This window comes from Vanellus vanellus (genome assembly GCF_965231255.1).
Source record: "Vanellus vanellus genome assembly, chromosome: 24".
Lineage (NCBI taxonomy): Eukaryota > Metazoa > Chordata > Aves > Charadriiformes > Charadriidae > Vanellus > Vanellus vanellus.
The window spans coordinates 5,561,910-5,583,155 of record NC_138929.1 but is presented as its reverse complement, the minus strand read 5'-3'; the positions used below and the strand labels follow the sequence as shown (position 1 = coordinate 5,583,155).

Here is a 21,246-nt window from a genome sequence, read left to right as displayed (position 1 = left end):
CAAGAATCACAGAATGGTTTGGGTTGGAAGGGAGCTTGAAGACCATCCAGTGCCACCCCCTTCCTTGGACAGGGACACCTCCCCCCAGCCCAGGTTGCTCCAAGCCCTGTCCAACCCGGCCTTGAACACCTCCAGGGATGGGGCAGCCACAGCTTCTTGGGGCAACCTGTGCCAGGGGCTCACCGCCCACACAGGAAACAATTTCTTCCTGATATCTCATCTCAATCTCCCCTCTTCCAGTTTGAAGCCATTCCCCCTCGTCCTATCACTCCATGCCCTTGGAAAAAGTCCCTCCCCAGCTCTCCTGGAGCCCCTTTAGGCCCTGGAAGGGGGTCTAAGGTCTCCCCAGAGCCTTCTCTTCTCCAGGCTGACCCCCCCCACCTCTCCCAGCCCGTCCTCCCCGCAGAGGGGCTCCAGCCCTCCCAGCATCTCCGGGGCCTCCTCTGGCCCTGCTCCAACAGCTCCGTGTCCTTCTGCTGTTGGGGGGCCCCGAGCTGGAGGCAGTACCCTGGGTGGGGTCTCACGAGAGTGGAGCAGAGGGGCAGAATCCCCCCCCTCGCCCTGCTGGCCACAAGAAATGACCTGTATTTTGGTATCTTCAGCATGAAAAACTCTACCTTGAATTTTCATGGCTGAGAGAAGGTTCCTGCCTTCTTCTAATGGCAGCAGCTGTGTTCTGGTGATTGCACACTTCTCTGCTTCTTTAATACAGGAACTTTGGCATTTCTCTTCATCTGTTCATATAAAGCGATTTCCTTTCTCCCAATATCTTCCTTCCCTGCTCCTTGCCAGAGGCAGGGAGTTCTATAGCGTGCATCCCGGATGGAGTGAGAGGGTGCGCTCTGTCCTGACAGTGGGACGCTGCCACTGGAGCACTACTAAGGGCGCCAAATGGACGTAGCAAGTCCTTATGAGTGGGGTGGTAGAGAGCTTTCGTGAGGCTTTTGGGCTGAACTGCAGCAGCGGGAGCTCAGGTTTGGCCTGGAAGGAGGAGGGAAGATGCTGCCGCTGTTGCTGAGCAGCAGAAGGAGCTGCAGGAGAAACCCAGACCGGCGCGGTTCGGGCTCTGCATCCAGCACGGCACGCGTGCACGCGCGACTCTCACGTGGGCAACTTGCTTATAACCACCGTTCCTTTGATAATTTTTATGTTCATTCTTGGGCACCGTCTTGTTAGTACAGCGTAATTAATCTCCGAGTGGGGACCCTTCTCTCTTTCGCAGCTCGCGCAGTATTTTCTGTTGAGCGGAGCGATGGAATGAACGTTGTTCAGCTGACTCATGTGAAAAGAGAAAATAGCATTTAGGAAATTAAGCGGCTCTTCCCGCTTGCTGTTGATATGCTCTGTAACGTGATCTGTGAGAATGGGGAGGCTTTGATTCCAAACCATATGCCTCACACCTCCTGTGGGACCCGAATGTACCTGAATGGGGAAAACGCGGATGGCAAATAGCGGTGTGTGCGAGTACCCGCCGGGTGCTGCGTGGGAATATTAGCCGCCCCGTCATCACCGTGCTCTGCGAGGAGATGACCCCTTTCAAAAGCAATCGGGAAGAGTATAATTAAAGCTTGCTGCAGATTTGAGCATTTATTCAAAGTGCAGTGCCTCGGAGGGCCCTGTGGCAGAACTGCGTGCAGCTCCCGTGCCGCACCATTGACTTTAAATATTTAATAACCTTTTCCCGTTCGCGATCCTTTAAAGCTGTGCGGGAAGGTTCGTGCCTGTGTGAATTTCTAGCCGGGTTTTGTTTCATTCTTTTCGGTTTGGATGCCTGGAGGGCAGCTTGTGCTAGGGCAGCATGAAATATTGATCACGAAACGGTTCAGGCTGGCGCGAAGGAGGCCTGGTGGGGAGGAGGTGGGCTGCGTTACAGCGAGCACGAAATAGTTTTCTCGGGTTGAGTTCGTTGCAGAACTGCTCGAAAAATATAACACCGGGGTTTAATTTAGACGAGCTGGGTTCGTTTGCTGAATTCTGGGCATTCGTTTGCTCGCCCCTGTGTTTAGATTGCGCGCTGGGGGGGGTTTCTTCTACATTCGCGGAGATTGCAACATCTAGGTCAAATCTAGATTATCCCTTTTTCCATGGCGGAACTGCAGGCGAGGCGATCTCGGCACTGCGGGCCCACCCTGTCTGGGCTGCCCTGTCCTCTGCAGGGCATGTTTGATTGTTTTCTTTCTTTATTCTTTTTTTTTTTTTTCTTTTTTTTTTTTAATGGGATATTCTGAGCTTGGAAGCAGACTGCCGTCTGCAGACACGCCTGTAATACATGGGTTGACATACAGGATTTTCTGCTAAGGTGATGGACTCGATCTGTATTGGGTTTCTTTAATCTTAGAAACGTTGCTAGAAGCTCACTGAGGTTTTTAAGCTGATTCTAAAGGCATGCACAGAGCTCCTTTTCCATTCATTGGAATGTTAATTTATTAAATTGTAATAAAAAAAAAAAACATGTGAATTAAACATACTTCAGAAAAGATTTCAGTACTTGCCATAAGATACGATATGACTCTTGGCTTGGATGAACGTTCTGTTTCTGTGTGTCCAAGTCCCAGTTTCAGAAGCTGCTGAAGCCGCTGCCACACCGGGAGGAGGGGAACCACCGAGGGAATCACCGAGCACCCAGAGCCGTGCGGGAGGGTCATCTCTTGGTCTGGAGCTTTCCGTGGGCCCAATGGTCACTTCCACCTCATTGGCCATAACCAAAGGAGTAAAAGGGACTGTGGTAAAGGAAGCAGCAAGGAACTCTTTTCACCAGAAGCCGCCATAGAAATATATACTCTTTCTAATGTTCAGGGGATTTGACTGAATTTCTTGTCTTGTTCAGGCTTTGTTTTCCAACCTTTTCCTTTCTCTCTCCCCATCCTCCCAGCCCTCTAGTCGTCATTTCACTTGCTCTCTTATTTCCTCTTCACCTGGCCTTTAGGAGGCCAAAGCATGGAGGAAAAGACAGAGCTATTGAAAGAGACGTGGAGAGACTGTGGGTGAGGACCGGATAAGGAAGAATAGTTTTATTTAGGAAAAAAAAAAAAAAAAGCCTAGAAACACCTTTTCTTTCCATTTTCAATGTAACCTTGTTTGTAAGTGTCTGCTCTTGAGTCCTTGCTGTGCTCATGGTCCCCTTCCCTGCGTGCACACGTTGTGGAGCCAACACGTGCTGCCGCTTGTTCCCCTCCCTGTGCCCTGCCCTGCCCTGTCTCCTTGGGCGGCTCTTCTTGTGGAGGACAACCTATTCCGTAGCATGTCCTGCACGATGTCTCTTGCTCCTGCTTGGTCACTAGGTGCTGCGCTAACTGATGACAAAGTCGATCGCTTTGGAGTCTGCTCTTCAATGTGTCCCTTGGAAAATTCCCCTCAAAGCAGCTCTTCTGCGAGCCTGGCTTCCTCCGGGGTTGTCCTACGCTGCTGATGCCCCACAGTGACAACAATCGGTTTTCTCCTTGGGACCGCTTCACTTCCAGTACTCTCCAATCTTCCTCGTCGTATCCTCCACTCCGTCCCTTGTGTCCTGCACACATCTCCACCTTCTCACCCCCCTGAAATACTGCCAGATCTTCCTGGTATCCTCTACCTCTTTGCCTTGGCACGCCGCCTCGTGTGGCTGCGTCTGGCTGGTTGGGATTTGGAGATCGAAGAAGGCAGATGGCTCTTGAGCTCATTCTGAAGCGTTTCCAGCAATGTCACTCTAATTTGAGACTTGCTCTACCCTGCTGTTGATTTTTCCTGGAAGATATATGGACTTGCCTCTTTGAGTCTTCTGTTCCTCTTTCGGATTTGGTGGAAGCTGGCTGGAGATTCAGAAGATATCAGGGCAATCTCTGGAGGTCACACTGGGACAGGGTTATCTTTACTCTCATTTCTATGGAAGCCAGGTTAACCAGAAGCGAAACCCGCAGAAAGGTGGCAAAGGGAAGTATGGTTTTATCCTTGCCCGTAGGAGGAATGACACGGGGCACTGCCGTTCTCAGGCTTGTTTACCCCGTCCTTGCAAGATTTGCTAAATGCACATGCTGAAACTACTAGCTGGTGCTGTGTAGCTTTGATTTAAGTTCAAGCTGAAAGGTGCTCGCTGGTGGTTGAGTTTCAGAAATGCGTGTGAACTGTTGAATCCTTCCTGAACTATGTATGAAAATGGCTTGGATGTTATCTTGGGTACAGAGGGCTGAAAGAAAGTAGAATCCCGGATGCACAGATCGTCTTTCTGTTGGGGTTTCAGCATGCGGGTCTGCCATGGCTCTACTATCGTCCTCCAACGTATAACAGAAAAGCAGCTTTTGCAGTGTGAGAGTCTGCGTAGAATATCTGCTAAAAGCCACGATAAACTTAAGACTGGAAATTTTATTTTTATTTTGTTTGTTTGTTTGTTTGTTTTTTCATTTTACAGTGGTTAATGTTCTTGAGTTATGAACTGGAGGTGGGGGAAAGAAGCGGGAAGGTCCGTTGAGGGAGGCAGCGCTCGCCCATTGTTCACGTATGAGAACAGTGTGTGTTGGTAGGAAACGCTCCAGCCTCCTCGTTTGTCTTGTGTATCATTCCGACCCGTTGCTCACAACTACGCAGTGCAGAGCATGCAAAGTGGCCGTTTGTTGCTTTGACAGCCTCCTCTTGTTTGTGGGTTTGAAGGGTCCGTGTTTCTGGAAGAGATTGCTAGACCATCAGGCGGTCGGCTTGCTTTGGCAGTTCAACGTTACCCATGGGCTGCCTTGAGCGGAACTGAGCCCTGTGGTTGAAAAGAAAAAACACCGAGCCAGAAAACCAATGAATTTTTAAAAAGATTTGTACCCCATTCCCTGAGAAAAGTTTGATCTTATCTTTGGCTTTCTCCTTACTTTTGGGTGGAGTTGCCGTTGTGGCTATTAGGAAGGTCCTTACTAGGAGTGAGGTTCTCCAGTTATGACAACTTGATTTTCGGACATGCTTTTCATTAATAGTTTACCGCTTGCGCGTAGCCCAGGGGCATGCCTCGGCCGGGTAATTGGATTTGGAAGGCTCGTGTTTGTAGCGATTGTGACACTTCTTGCTGCGAAGCCAATTTCTGCAGCGATGCGGCTGATACATCGGGGCAATCTGTTCCAGCGCCTTTGTTCCGCGGATCTCTGACTGGTGTAAAAAATAACCGCAGCAAGAGACTTTCCTCAAGAGCGTGCCTGCTCCAAGCACAAGGAAGCAAAATCAAGACCCTGTTCTGTGTCTAAAAACAGTTCAAAATGGTTTTGGGAACATCTGACAGAAGTGAAGCTCTACAAAGTTAATACCAACTTACCCAAATTTACCATGCGTATTCTTTCCTTGACATCCTTTATAACGTTCAGAAGGCTGTTTAGCCACAACCTGGAACCCTTTGTTCCTCATTTTTATTCTTTTTAAATTAAAATATGAGAAGTTGGCGGTAGGTTTTTACCCAGTTTATCTTGTTTATTCCTTGCAGGTGCATTTTGTGGCACTTCAGTTTGTGTTTAAATGTCTCGCACGATCCAAGGCGTCTTCACTTTTCTTTAAAAAAGAGCACAAACTACTTCGGTACTCTTTAGATGCTCAATTACTTCATCCTGGTTGCTGATTCTGTTAAATTCATGCAGTCTTCGAATTCCTCAGAGGTGGAAATGCCGACTTTACATCAGCGTTACACACTTGGGGTGAGATCCAGACCCTGTGCAAGTCGGCTTTAGCTCGTGCCTTCAGGACGCCGTGAGCTTCTCAGGAGCTCTGATGCCCTTTATATGGCAATGGCCTTTTATCTCTTTGTGATGCGCAGATGATACAGATCTAAACCTCCAGTGAGTGCGCTGAAAGTGACTACTCGAGAACAACGTACGTTAAGCAAAGGATGCTGCTTTCCCTCAATCTGTCTAATGATTTCAAAGAAGAAATAAGGAAAGCGGTCTGTATTATTTTATCTGTGTGCGGAGCTGAGATTTGCAGTACCAGTCCTCTGCTCACTCTTTATCTGGCGCTTTCTCTTCCTGCCGGTCGTCGGTCTGGGCAGCAGAGCAGGGCTGGTTTTCTGCCGTGGTTACAGGAACTGCTTTTGGGGTCTCCTGCTCTTACCTTTCCCTTGGCTGTCCCGTGTCCCGCCTCGCTTCCCCGGCTCTTCCCTCCCACCGCTGAAACAGTTTCTATTTATAGAATCATGACGGCTGGAGAAGACCTTTAAGATCATCAAGTCCAACTGGAGGTGGAAGATAGCAGCTCGCTGCAAATGGAAGATCCTTGAGAAGTGGCCTTTGCTCTGAAGTGTCCTCAATAAGCACTTGTTATTCCTTGTGAGCGTACGAAACGCCTGTGAGTTATCCCTCCGGCCGTGCACGCACCCGTGGACAGAATGAGGGAAAAGGTGCCAATTTGTGGTCCGCGCGGCCGTGCCTGGCTGTGAGGTGTTGTCGCAGTGATCGCCCGGGGCAGTCTGTTCAGACCCGGCTCTCCCGACTCAAACCACGGGCATATTTTTCCAGGAATGTAAAATATTCCGCATACCGGGAATCGGTCTCTCCAGTGTTGGCCCGTCCTGACTCCTAGTCCGACAGTAGTGTAGCTTTCCTGTAATTCACATACTCTCTTTCCACCATGCAAAAAGTAATTCCACCGTGCTGAACAGTAATTAAACTACTGGTTTTAGCTCGGGTGCTTTCCCCGGGAAGAGCTTTCTCCTCTCAGTGAGGGTGATGCTGGGATCTGTCACCAAAGAAAACAGCCGAAAGCAAAGGTGGGAGCCTGGCTTTGCTTGGGAGGCTGAGGACGGAGACATCTTTGTCATTCCCACACCCTCCTTAGGAAAGTGGCTCCTGGCGGGGGATGGCGTCTGGTAAGGAGCACGTTGCCTTCGCTCACCTTGCATGTGTTGAGTTGTTCCCCCGGTTGCCTGCTGGGCTTCATTTTCCTGCACTTCGCTCTCCAGGACCATTTCCCTCTTCCTCTTCCTCCATCCAACAGTATAGGAGCGAGCTGAGCTCCCTCTGCTTCGCAGCTGTATGCGACTTAGCAGCTGCAGTTTGGTCTTCACCACGATCCACAGAATGGGTGGAGTAGGGTGATTTCACATTATTTCAAGGACTGGTTTCTATCTTGGAATGAAGTGTTGGAGGTCACCTGCTTCCAGTCAGTTGGACACACTAAAATACACTACTGGGCTGGACTGGCTCAGCCGTGCCGTTGGATGCTTGGGTCACAGAATGAATCGCGGAATGGTGGGGGTTGGAAGGGCCCTCTGGAGCCCCCCCAGTGCCACCCCCCACCAGAGCAGGGGTACCTCCAGCAGTGGCACAGGACACGTCCAGGCGGGTTTGGAATGGCTCCAGAGGGGGAGACTCCCCCCCTCTCTGGGCAGCCTCTGCCAGTGCTCTGCCGCCCGCACAGGAGAGAAGTCCCTCCTCAGGTTCACATGGAACTTCCTCTGCTCCAGTTTGTGCCCGGTCCCTCTTGTCCTAAACAAGGTCTGGACTCTGTTCTGCTGTACTGGAACACAAATGGGCTTTATGGAGCATCAAAGGCACCGGTGAAGCAGTGGGTACTCGGGCGACTCCCTGAGCTCTGCCAGAGCTACGTGGGTGGTGTCTGTCGTGAACGGGACACGTCCTACACAAGGACAGCGAGGCCGAAGGAGAACGAGGAGAGGTTACTCTCACAGAGGTTGGGAGAAGAGAGCCTGCTGCTTTTCAGGGTTTTGGAACCCAAATTCTCTATTTCTTCTTCGAATTTTGAGCGTGTAGAGAAGAGCGGCCCCTCTATCTGCTACACTGCTTGCCACATGTAGGGGTTTTTCAGCCACGTATCAGGATTATCTCTAAAGCTGTCAAGAGAACCTTTGACATCAGCTTCATAAAGCGAATGTCATGTTGGAAATTGCCACAGGTAATTAATTAATTCTCCTGTAAATAGAAGCCTTGATGTGCATCAGTGGTGCTATGGGATGTTTCTCAAGAGGGAAATAAACTCTCCAGCGAGGGCCCGTAGCGAGCGGTGAAACACTCGTATGCAGGAGGCTCGTTATCCTTCCAGTTTAATTCTACAAGGAAACAAAAATGCAATCTTCATCTTGGCGGATTATATTAGCGGGGAAGTACGGCTGTTGACGAATCCCTCAGGGACACGCGTGTCAGCTGGAGAGCGCCGGGGGGGGAATACGCGTGTCGACCTGCCCGGCCTGGCCGAGCGCTGCCGCGCTTCGCCGCACGCGGAGGCTTCAGCTGAGGGGCTGTAGCGTCACGTCAGCACTACAAGCGGTCCCAGAGACCCTCTTTGATGGGGTGTGGGATGGAGAACTCCAGAACACGGCATGTTTTCTGCCTCCGGTGCCCCCCAGGCACTGGCGGAGCTGCCCTCCCGTCCGGCGGGTTGGGAGGATATCCTGTGTATTGCGTATTTTCCACCTTTCAGTGCGCGGCCCAAATTTTCAAAGCAATCTTTTTTTTTTTTTTTTTTTTAAATCTGAGTTAAAATTGTTTCTCGATACGCTGGTAAACACGGTGTTTTTTCAGTGATGTTTTAATTGGATTTGCTGGCACAGAAAAGTCGCTTCCTTTAAAATAAAACTAATATATTTATGGATTTCAGCTGCCTGGAAGGAGTATGGAAGGGAAAAAAGGAATAATATCCTGGGTTTATTGCTAAAACTGTCTTCTCCACTGACTCTTAGGTCTGGAGGGGCACTTTGGCTCGCCTTCGCTATAAGAGGACGAAAGCCGCCCTGGCGATACTCAAGTACTACCGCCGCTACAAAGTGAAGGCCTACATCCGCGAGGTCGCCCGCCGCTTTCACGACGTGAGGCTAATGAAGGATTACGGCAAGCACGTGCAGTGGCCCACTCCACCGAAAGTGCTGCGCCGATTTGAAGAGGCGCTCCAGACCATTTACCACAGGTACAAAGAAAAACTCTTGTCTTTTCCATCCAAGCTAGAGGAGCGAACGGCTACTGCTTGTTCCGTAAAACTTGGAAAAAGGATTGAAGAACATGAACGGGGCGTCGTAGATGAAAACGTCAGTGGTTTTTGGTACAAAAACCAAATCGGCAAATAATGATCGGGTAAATAATGATGCTGTCTCAAAGATTGAGGCAGGATGGATATTGTATTTCCTTCCTTGGCCCCTTTCTGGTTGGTTTCAAAAGAAAAGAGCGGCTGCCGTTAGACAGGAGGGGAGAAAAGGAATCTTTTTGACTTTCTCAAGATTTCTTATAGCAAATCAGTACTTTTCTGCAACAGAATAAGCAATGCTCTACTACCTACGCGTATTCTATGTGCAGAAGAGGTGTTTTATACCTTTATTACAACCTCCTAATATGTAAAAGCTAGTGATTTTTTTTCTCTGGTAGGTTGTAGAAAAAGTAGTTATGATTCCAATTTGAAAAACGATGACTCCTGAAAATCCCTGAACAAGAGAAACCGTGGCCAGATGTGGCCTCCAGAGATCTCCGGTCCGGCCATCTGCCTGAAGGGGGATTACCACCAGCACTAGATCAAGTCAGCCTCGGGATTTTTCCCCAGTTGTCTCTTGAAAGCCATCCACGACCGATCTGGGTGGAGTCTGCTGCTTTCAGAAGGAGCTCAATTATCACAACTACAAAATTTTAGTTGGTAAAAAACTTTTCGTAGCATTAATCCTGGAAAATTGGTGCTGCTGCCGAAGGCTGGAGCATGGTGTGGAGTAACAGATGAGCTACCCGGACCTGCTTCGTGTTACAGTTGGTTAGGTTTCAATTGTAGGGCCAAATTCAGCTATTAAAGGAGAATGATGTTGTAAATGAGCCAAAAAATGGGCTTGCAAAACCTTGATCGCAAACAGATGCGCTGGTAGTTGACTTCTGGGTACAGGACGGGGAGTGTACTGTCTTTAAAATGATGACTTTAAAACGATACAGAAGTTTCCAGCTTTATGAATGCAATGGAAGGACGTTTTTTCCCCCTGACGTTTATAGTCTCGGGGTGTCCTTGTTGCGCTGATTGGGCAGAAGTAGTCCTCGTAGTGCGTGGTACAGACTGCGGAACTGATTCAGGCCTTTTGCGGCAGGTGGCGAGCAGGGGAACTCATCCGGAGCGTCCCGCCAGAAGTCCTACCTCAACTGAGGGCCAAGGTTGCCGCCATGGAAGTGCTGAAGGGTCACAGAGCTGATATCGGCCTGCAGAGAGCATGGGAGGGGAACTACATCGCACTGGTGAGTACGAGCGAAGCGATCGATGCGACACCTGGGGCTTAGGATGCTAAAAAGGGTGGAAATTTGAAAAAGCGACGACTGGTTTCTCGAGAGGGAGAAGTACTTTCCGCTCCGTGCTTTCCCCTTTCTCCCCCAGAAAGAAATTTCCTCCGTAAATGGGTTTATTATCATTTCAGAGTCTTTGACTTCTGCTGCACCAGGAGTGATTTTTCTGCATACTCAAGCCTAGCCCGAGCATCACAAGCAGCATTAAAAGATAATGAGGAATGCCATCAGCTGGCTCTTCAGATGGCCAAAGCTGGGAAAGAAGTCGATATAAAACTGACATTTTAGATATAATGGGACATTAAGAAATAGCCTAAAATGAAAAGGAACAAAGAAATTCTCTCTAGGCGAGTTGCATTGCTGCCTTTCACTCCGTCCTTCCTTTAAGCACTTTGTTTTGTTAAGGCTTTTTTTTTTTTTTTTTTAAGAAAGCACATAAAAACTCCAGATGCTCTGCTGCTCTTCCACGAGGCAGAGACTGGAGGAAGCCTTCGGACGCGGTGGTGCAGCTGCAGTCCTCTCTGGCCTGCCGTCACGTAATGCGATTGCTTTCTTCGGTAAGCGAGAAGAGTTATGTGCCCGTCTTTGCTCTTTCAGAAACCAGAGAACTCCCAGACCACGGGCTCTTTCATCCCCGTTGCCAACGAGCTGAAACGGAAAGACAAATACATGAACGTTCTCTTCTCCTGCCACGTCCGCAAGGTAACCGGCGTCACGCGTGCTCTGCGGACGCGTGGGCTGGGGGGGGGGAACTTCCCGTTGTCCGGGTGAAACCTTGGGAAGCCAAGGGTGAGGAGGGAATCCTGGAGAGGCTTTAACAGACGGCACTTCGAAGCCGTCCTGTTTCAAGGAAGAGTATCAGCGATTTTTTTTTTGATGGGTACGTAACTCTGAGCCTCTTACCCCGAAGGGCGCGCTGCGTGAAGGGCTTCTGCGGCCTCTTCGCGGCGAGGGCGGGAATAAATTCACTCGATTGTGTGTAACTGGTTTGGATCTGAACTTTTTTCGTAGCAGAATGTGGTTTTTTGTTAAATGGGTTGGAAGGTTTAAAAAGGCAAATTAGAAAAATGTGCTTGCATAATTTTTATGGGTAGTTCATAATGACCTAAATGATGCTGGTTTTAAGAGTCTGTCAGGAGAGAACATTTTTCAATTTACAAACAGACAACAGACAAAAAAGCCATTTCGACGACAGGCCGGGGCTGCCGGTGTTCCAGTGTTTTTAAGAAGCTGTATATTCTTTTTATTTCTAAAAATGTGCTGCTGCAGTTGGTCCCCGCTTGCCAGAAGGGGAGCATGTGCGCGATCATTGTTTATGATTCTGCAAATATTATATTTAACAGTAACAACAAAATTAATTTTGCAGCGTAAAATATTACTTTATAACAAAACTTCTTTGCTAGTTGTAGGGAGTTATATTATTTATACAACAGTGATTTGTGTATATAAAAATAGAAATCTCTTCTTGCTTTCCAAACACAAATATTTCAGTGGAGTATCTCGTTGCTTTTCACGCGTTCTCCTTAGGAGCGTGGTTCGCTGGTGGAATGAGCAGTTTGAGTGAATATTGGTGTGTATTGTTGGGATTAAAGGAGGATCAAGTGAGTCTGAATCCAAACCTCCTCTCTGCGATCCTCCAGCAGTTTGGCCGCAACCTCTGTTAGGGACAAGGAGATGCAGGAGAATTTCACCCTGACTGGGGGCTGAAAACAAAAGGGTTCCTCTTCTAATTCTTTTAATGAACTGTTTGGAAATCAGTGCTGTTTGTAGCTAAACTGGAATAATCGTAAAAATACAGTATTCGGTTCTTAAAGATGTGATTACAGAAATTGTTTTGAATGGGAATGGAATGACGGTGAGGGGAATTGCTCCGGGGGGAGGTGTGTATATTATTATGTGTGTACCTGGAGTGGGAGTTTAATTTTGCTCACTGTTACGCAACTTTTAAGCTTTTAAGTCCTTACGTTTCTCTCGCTTGCTCCTGATTCAGCTTTGAAGGACGATCTCCTGTGCGAGCGTAGGGGCAAGCAGGTTTCCGAAGCGCAGATCCATACCTTTCCCCGCTCAGTAACTGCAGGCACAGAGCTCCTGCCTCGGCGAGCGTCTCGGCGGTTCTTTTTTTATGGTGTATGAAGAAATCCTGGAGCATACAAACAGGTCTCCTTTCTGTACATCCTGTTACTGCGTCTACTTCTTGGAAAAAAAATCTTTTTTCTGCCGGGGTTGTTTGCGTCGGTGTCCCACCGCTTCAATAATAAAAGCGGTCTGGAGATGGAATGGGTGTTACCTATCCTAGCACGGATTTCTTCCTGAGCCTGAAAGCTTCCCTTCATTGCTTGCAGAGGGGAAGAAAGCTTTAGCCTACCAGGGGCGCTTAAATAACGTAGCTCAGCTGAAATCAGAAAATACTGCGGAGGCGGCGAGGTAGTAGACTTGCAGTTTTGGGGCTTTTAAATTATCTTGTTACGTTTTTGATCTTTTTAAAGGTTAAATTGTCGGTGGGTTTCTTCTGTTGGAGAGGTCAGGCTTAATCCTCCCCTTGCCTGCTTGGGCAGGGATACCTTTGCATGGCTTTTGGAGTGGGCAGTAAAGGAAGCGCACGCGTGAGCGTGACGGGACAGCGTAGCGGGGCCGGGATAGGACAAGCTGACCCGGAGCCGCCAACTGGGTGATGCACGGGGGAGCTGCTCCTCATCTGCAACCTGGCGGTGCCTGAGGCTTTGAAGGCGTTAATACTTTTCCTGGTCTTTGTTCTTAAGGATTTGTGTTAGACAAAAAAAAAAATACAGCAAAATTTAGGGAAAATGCAGCATCTTCTTTAGGAAAATGACAGCCTTAAAGAAGCAAACAGGAGTACCTCTCCTCCGACAAATGGATAGAGCCCTTTCAGCATTGCTGGTGAGGACAAGACTGCACTTCCGTAGGATCTTTAATGATGTGTGTAAGCCTGGCGATTTCGGGACATCCCCATGTTTAAACTGAAAAGCAAACGACCCCTTTCAAATCCGCCCTTGGCTGTAATATCTAACCATTTGTCTGCCCCCTTGTATGGACCAGAAATGTCCAGGCGAGCCTGGAGAGAACGGAGGAGGGAAGGCAAACAATCCTGAACTTTGAAAACTAACGAGACAAAGATATGGCGTTTCAAGATTTACCGTTTCGCTTCCTGACCAGTGCGCTTCTTTAGGTAATCTATTTGGCCTTAAATTCGACCAGCGGATTTGCGGACTAAGCGACAGTGAGAACTGTCGTAGAGCCCGTAAGCAGCTCTGTGCTTTGACTACAGGAACGCGGTCTTTACCCTGAAAACGGCATTAGCCTTCTTTTACTCCTCACATGAAACAATTTATATCCTGAGCTGTCTTTTTAAAAAAGGTGTTTCTCTTGTTAAAAACCACAATCTGTAGCCTTCTGCCTCTTACCCAAAAAGTACCGCAGCCTGAGGATCAGCTTTCAGTGCTGGGGGGTAGGGAGGATTTCTTCTGGTTGCTGCGTTCTTCCCTTTTCTTTTTTAATAAGTAAGTAAATAAAATCACTATATTTTTTATTTCCTTTTAGCTTTATCCTTCTTTAACTTCCCCGCGTCACACCAAAAGTTCCTTGCACAAGCGTGGCTCTCGGCGTGAGCACGGCCAGGCTGCGTCGATGGTGAGAGCGTGTGAAAGGGAGCGCCCCCCCTTCCCCCCCCCCCAGGGAGGTTTGTGGGGTTCCTTAGGCGAAACCTGCTTTGTTGTGGATTTGCAAATTGGCTGTTCCTGTTCGTTTCTCAGCTGAATTTTGGCTCACGCGAAGCTTTAGCGGGGGACCGAGGGGCGAGTCACAGAAATGAAAATGTAATTGATTATCAGGTGATTTCATTGCTTTCCCTTCAATAATGCGCTCTAACAAAGCATCAGCCCCCAGAATAAGGGTTGCTCAAGTTCATTCAGGGGATGTTTTCATGATTCGGCTTATTTGAGGATTCTGGAGCGAAAAACGCGCTGTTACTGCGGGTCCCTTAGGCAGGCAGAAAGGTGTTACTGGTAACGAGAGCACACTTCGGTGCCTTGAGGTGAACGTTTCATTTCTGAAGCAGCATCAGACTTTCTTCGCGGCTGTGAGTGAGGTACCGAACCATCACGCCGCATGTGAAGCGGTTCTTGGCTGTCAATGGCAACGTTAGGTGTCTGCTCTTCAAAATTGACAGAGAATTGCAGTCTAATACGCTTCTTTCCTTGGAAAGAAAAGAAATTAAAAAGATTGATACCGGGCAATTTGAATAGACACAAGTCAAGCCTGAAGTTTAAAAATATATTTAAAAATGTAATCCCAAGCACAAATCCAGACTCAGCGGGGAATGGCTGGAGAGCAGCCCTGAGGAGAAGGCCCTGGGGGTGCTGATTGACGAGAAGCTCAACACGAGCCGGCAGTGTGCGATGGCAGCCCAGAAGGGCAACCAGATCCTGGGCTGGATCAGAAGTGTGGCCAGCAGGGTGAGGGGGGGGATTGTGCCCCTCTGCTCTGGTGAGACCCCAACAGCAGAAGGACACGGAGCTGTTGGAGCGGGGCCAGAGGAGGCCCCGGAGATGCTGGGAGGGCTGGAGCCCCTCTGCTGGGAGGACGGGCTGGGAGAGGTGGGGGGGGTCAGCCTGGAGAAGAGAAGGCTCCGGGGAGACCTCAGAGCCCCTTCCAGTGCCTAAAGGGGCTCCAGGAGAGCTGGGGAGGGACTTTTTCCAAGGGCATGGAGTGATAGGATGAGGGGGAATGGCTTCAAACTGGAAGAGGGGAGATTTAGATGAGATATTGGGAAGAAATTGTTTCCTGTGTGGGCAGTGAGCCCCTGGGGCAGGGTGCCCCGAGAAGCTGTGGCTGCCCCATCCCTGGAGGTGTTCAAGGCCAGGTTGGACGGGGCTTGGAGCAACCTGGGCTGGGGGGAGGTGTCCCTGCCCAGGGCAGGGGGTGGGACTGGGTGAGCTTTAAGCTCCCTTCCAACCCAAACCATTCTGTGATTCTATGATTCTATGTTTATGTATAAGGTATATCTTATGACCTGTAAGATATTTGCTAACCATTAAATTCTTTGAGACAGATATTTTGTTTTATTAGCTGCTGATTGATGTTGTTCTGGGGTAGTCAAGGAAGTTAATACCACCGCTCGCCAGCCGGGGAACTGCTCTTGGAAGTATTGACAACTGCTGGGAAAGTTTTCTTTAGCTTGAGTGCGTGGGGTCTTAATTTCAACAGCTTGAGATGAATAATAACGGGTGAATCTGTTTGGACCCGAAGCTTTTATAGCTCTTTTTATAGAAGGACTGCGAAGGGACTTTGAAGCCTCGCTGATGGGAGGCGTGTGTGCTTGCGTTCTTGCAGTCGGTATAGGTAGAAGCGGGTCCTTTCTGCCTATGGAAAAATACATCATTTCTCAGCATTGTGGTGCTCTTCATTTTTCAAAGGAAATATTCAAGGCTTTTTTTTTTTTTTTTTTTTTTTGCCTTGGGAAACCAAATGCATATTTCATGCCTACCACCAGATTTTGTTGTATCACCTAGGTAACAACAGTTCCTCTGGGTTTTTTAGAATAAGGCTTTTCTCCCCACTTTCTCCCTTGTGATTTGTGGCACCGAGCTCCCTCGAGAGGACCACCTCTCTCAAAGCCCGGTGCCCTGTGGCATCTAGAGGCCCCCAGCAGTGACCTGAAAAGCTCATTTGGAGGTTCTTCTGCTATAGGCTAGACTTTCATTTTTCCCCATAAGCTAGTCGAGAAGCTAAATTAAGTCTGATTCGCATTTGGATCAACAAAGATATAAATAAAAAAATGCCCAGAAGGTGCAGAGAACACAACGCTCGGGAGGGCTGTTCTCCGGGAGGGTAGGAGCTGTATCTGAGAACATAAGGCCTGTCTCTACTCCTACAAAATCAAAAGAACGGAGGCATTTGCAATGGTGCTGGCATTTGTCTGCGTCTCTTCTGTGCGCTCTGCCCAACGTGACAGTTTACTTCTGAAAACACAGCGTGTATTATTTGCGTAAATCTGATATAGATGCACGAGACACCTGAAGCAAAGGGATTGCTCGGGAAGAGCCGGAAAGGACAGGAATTCCAGGACAGCAAGAATTCGCTTCTCACATGGGATAAGCTGCTGGACTGCCCCTTTGGCACGTCTCTTTAGCTGTTCAACTGAATTTATTGTTCACTGTGAACACTAAAAACAATGGGTAACCACCAGAAAGGAGTGGAATTTAAAACATGCAGGTAGAGCTTGTAGCGAGAGTAGGGTCACACACCTGGGGAGGAGTAACCCCACACCCTGGTACAGGTTGGGGGTTGACCTGCTGGGAAGCAGCTCTGCAGAGAGGGACCTGGGAGGGATGAGTTGCCCATGAGGCAGCAAAGTGCCCTGGTGGCCAAGAAGGCCAATGGCATCCTGGGGGCCATCAAGCAGAGCGTGGCCAGCGGGGCGAGGGAGGTCATCCTCCCCCTCTGCTCTGCCCTGGGGAGGCCACATCTGGAGCACTGTGTCCAGTTCGGGGCTCCCCGGGTCAAGAGGGACAGGGAACTGCTGGAGAGGGTCCAGCGGGGGCTGTGGAGATGCTCAGGGACTGGAGCATCTCTCTGCTGAGGAGAGGCTGAGAGCCCCGGGGCTGTTCCGCCCGGGGAAGAGAAGGCTGAGAGGGGATCTCAGCAGTGCTCATCAATATCTGCAGAGCGGTGGCAAGAGGATGGGGCCAGACTCCTTCCAGTGGTGTCCAGTGACGGGACAAGGGGCAACAGGCACAAACTGGAACACACTTGGGACTTGGGGCTTTTCAGTCTGGAGAAGAGAAGACTGAGGGGGGATCTTATCAACGCTTATCAATCCCCAAAGGGCGGGTGCCGGGGGGTGGGAACAGTCTGTGTTCAGTGGTGCCCAGTGACGGGACAAGAGGGAACGGGCACAAACTGGAGCAGAGGAAGTTCCATCTGCACCTGAGGAGGGACTTCTCTCCTGTGCGGGCGGCAGAGCACTGGCACAGCTGCCCATAGAGGGGGGAGTCTCCCCCTCTGGAGCCATTCCAAACCCACCTGGAGGTGTCCTGTGGCACTGTTGGAGGTGCCCCTGCTCTGGCGGGGGGTGGCACTGGGGGAGCTCCAGAGGGCCCTTCCAGCCCTGACCAGTCTGGGATTCAGTAACTACCATATTATCTTTCCTCGCCAAAGGCGGGCTTCTTCCCGTTCCCGCTTTCTGGGCGAGAGCTGCAGGACCTCCTGCGGTGGGGTGGCTCTGGTTGCACAGCGGGGTGAGCTCTGCTCCCTTTGCCACCATGGGCTCCGTGCTGGAAGCAGGCATGGATGACAGGGAGGATGTTGAGATGGCAGCAACAAGCGGAATCATGGCAGCGAACAGGTGGTGTTGTCAGACCCTTTAAAACAAATTAAAATGACTCAAAAATACACATTTGGGTGCCATGGCCACGCAGCATCAGGTCTGATGTCTGTGTGGGGCAGGTGACGGCCCCACGGACCGGAGAAGCTTTGCGAGCCGTGGCACGCGGCGTGCTGGGACCTGCGCAGCCAGGTGAGGGTTTGAGGAGCCGGCGCTTCTCTGCTCAAACAACTCAACGAGCAGCACCAGACACTCCAAACCTGCTTTCTCTGGGCCGTTCAGTGTTTCATAGCCTTTTATTTTTTTTTTTCCTCCCGTTCAGCTGCTTCCTAAAATAATCCCAGTTATTCAGCATCTCTGCCTGTGAGGTTTTCCAGGCCCTCAGTGATTTTTCTTTACCTTCTCTGAACCAGGAGAGTCTCCACGTTCACCGTCCTGGTGCTTCACGCGATATTCCGAGTGAGAGCATGGCATTAATCCCTGTGCGAGCCTTCCCCGCCTGCTAGCGCCTCGCTTGCTTTCAGCTGCCTCTTGTGATTGTGCCAAGATCTATCCAGATCTGTCTCAAATCATCCTCAGTTACTTCTTCTGAGTCGGTGCTGTTAATTTAAAGCCGTCGTACAGCTCTCCAATTTGCATTTCTTGCCTTTATCTGCTCTGAACTTTGCCGCTCTGCTGCCTGTTGACCGCGAATATTTAAGTTCTCCCGACTCCGCCTAGGAAAATCCTATTTATGTTCATCCGCCTCATCACGTCTCACCCTCCTCTGCCCTTCTCAGTTGATTAATAAATATCTCGGTGACTGTGATACACCGACGACTCCGCTTTTCCTTCAGTGAAAAATAGTTTCGACTTGGCGTCCTACTTTCTCACTTGCTTTTCACAAAACTTTGCGTCTTGTGACTATTCAGTACCCGACATCTTGAGGCATCTGAAAGTCTAGATGACGTCGAATATTCTCCTTCAGTGTAGTATTTCCTGGAGAAATTAATGGCAGTGTTAGTGAGGCGCGTGTTTCCTCTGCGAAAACTCCGCTTGCTGGAGCCTGAGGGTACCGGCAGCCACGACGAATGTTTGTGGTGCGTTGCGGTGGGACGGGGGGAATTGAAATGATCTGTGTTTAGAAAGGAGGTAGGAATAAAGGCGTGATCCCGGGGTATAAAACACTTCTCCGGGGAGAATATAATTTTGTTTCCTGCCGTAACATGATCCTCCCACTTCTGTCTTTGGAAATAAACAGCCTAATTCCATAAGGTGCGGCAGAGTGGTTTATTAGCTTCAGTCTTCCTGGATCTTCCCCAGATTGGATGTTACTGGGAAGGTACAACATTTAGTATCTTGTATCCTTTGAGTGAGTACATCTTTAATAACCAGTTGCATATTTTTACAATCGTTTTCCAGAGGTGCTTCTGTGGCATTTGACAGCAGTTTTGGTGATTTAATTTCTCGGGTGCCGCAGGGATGCTGTTGCTGGAGACCCGATCGGTGGCAAAAAACAAACATGAACTCAGGACTTCAGAATACCTAAAATTAAGGAAAATTAACTAGTTATATGACCACCGTGTATGGCTTGCTGCCGGGCCACATCTGTTACTTTGCATCATTGGCTGGCGCTGAAATAATGTGTTCTCCCGTTGCTCTGACTGCATAGAAACCGCACGCGTGAACTGCGACGAAGGACCGGGATGCGGGGCTGAGCACTGGGCTGTTTTCAGCCGCGCTCGCTGAGGGGTTCACGTATTGCCGGCTTCCAACGGTTAATTTTTACCTTATCGGAACTGTTATGTATAATTGGTATTTTAAAAAATGTATACATAAGTTTTAGGGTTATTCCGCATATAAACCACGAGTACACCACAAACCAGAGCTTAATTTCCCCGTACACCGAGTGCCTGGTTCTGCAAGCAATATCCCCGGGGGACAGTATTTTGAGTTCAAATTATAGTGAACCAACTTCTTGCGTATGCCTGAGATTATTCCGTGAGGGTCGGCACATATATATACAGATAATCTCTGCGGCTGTTGACAGCCACTGAGATTACAGGTGATAATATAGTGGTTTTCCTCAGCAGGGAAATAACGGCTCTTCGCTGAATTATAGCGTGTATCTGTAATTGGTCTTAAATTTACGGCTGGAGAGCCCAGTGGCAACATTAAGATATTAATGTTTCCCAATGGCCACGCTAAGCTGTGTTTGCTGAACTACTGGAAACTGCCAGAATATTTCAGATACAGTGAAGTCTGTTTTCTCGGCAGCGTATGGGCTGATGAAATTGCAGGATGATTTAGGTGGGAAGGGGCCGCTGGAGGTCTGTGGTCCAACCTCCTGCTCTGAGCAGGGCGAAATTCAGAGTTAGACGAGGCTGCTCAGGCTCTTGGTTAGCCGAGTTCGGAAAATCCTCGAGGATGAAGGTTACACAGCCTCTCTGAGCCCTGTCCCAGGGCTGCCACCCTCCAGGGCAGGGTTTTTTCCCTGGTGCGTCCTGTTGGACTTTCTCCTGCCGCATCCTCTGCCCATTGCCTCTTGTTGCTGTATGTTCTGGTTTGAGGACATTCTTCTCCGAGAAGTGTAGCTCCATCGCCTCTGTGCCCTACCTTTGTCAGAGGGTACAGTCGTTTGACGATTAAAACACTTTTGCCTCTTTTTGGAAGCCAGTATTAAAGTTGTTTGAAGTGCGCTATGATTTTCTTAGCGATAAGTATCTTCTAGGAGTGGCGTGGGAGTCAGGAGACTGGAGTCCACTTTCAGAATAACCTGAGAATGGTACAAGCGTTTACCAAAAACCAACCCAAACCAAATCTCCTTCAGTGGTCAGTTAACCTTGGAGGCGCGCGGATGCCTCTGGGTGCATTTTTTGTTTGGTCTACAAGTTTGCTGGCTGTTGTAGCTCTGCTCTCCGTGTTCCCAGAGCAGCCCCAGACAGCGGAGCTGGGCAGTGAGTTGTTTAAAGAACTTCTTTTGAGCATCCTGAGCCCACCAGTGGTCTTTACACGTCCTTGCCTTGAATACCGTGTCCTTAACAGAAGTTAAGGACAACGTGTTAAGTTAAAATATGAGTTGAGCGATGTCCACCTCTATAGAAGAAGCTGCTGTCCTCCCCGTACGGGTCTGGCCCAGCTGAACCGATCTCGCAGCTTGCTGCGGCAGAGCAGAGCTGTCCTGTTTTCTTCCGCTGGTTATCACTACCCAGAGCCTCACCTTCTTCCCATCGCCCTGCCTCCGACGCTCCTTGTGCCCTCCTCTCGCGACGTTCACGAAAAGGGCACGTTTTTGTCAGGTTAGTGAATTGAGAGGGCTGAGGAGCGCCAGAGCTGGCTCGGGGTCTGGGGTTAGGACCTCCTGGAAGGGGCAGCAGGACGTTGTTCTCGATGGCCGTGAGCCTTTAGACCACACTGCTGGTACTCTCGCTCCGCCTCTTTTCCTTCGGAAGGGAGAGGGTTGTGTTCTATATCCCTTGCAGCCTGAGGGCACTCCAGCTTGGGTCTTTCTTTCTGCTTGCCAAGAAATAACCTTGCCTTCCTCCCGCCAGCTGGTTGCCTGGGTCCCAGCGTACAGGGTTGGCTCTCCCCGGCTCCTTCTGGCCTTTTCAGTCTCTTCTTGCTTCTCGCAGAACGGCACAACTTCAGCCAAACCGGTAGAGCGTGCCCGTACTCGGCTAACGCATCCACTAATGGGCAGGGGAAGGAACGTTGGCCGCATCTTCCACTTCT

The 21,246-nt window shown here is 49.5% G+C and overlaps 1 protein-coding gene across 1 annotated transcript in view; it reads left to right on the top strand.

Moving 5' to 3' along the window:
• MYO1D (myosin ID) overlaps positions 1-21,246 on the top strand; it is a 188,319-nt gene that overhangs the window by 86,739 nt on the left and 80,334 nt on the right. The window contains exons 17-19 of the mRNA XM_082495123.1: positions 8,633-8,856; positions 10,004-10,148; positions 10,791-10,895. Coding sequence (XP_082351249.1) covers positions 8,633-8,856; positions 10,004-10,148; positions 10,791-10,895 — 474 coding nt within the window. The remainder of the gene's footprint in view (positions 1-8,632; positions 8,857-10,003; positions 10,149-10,790; positions 10,896-21,246) is intronic.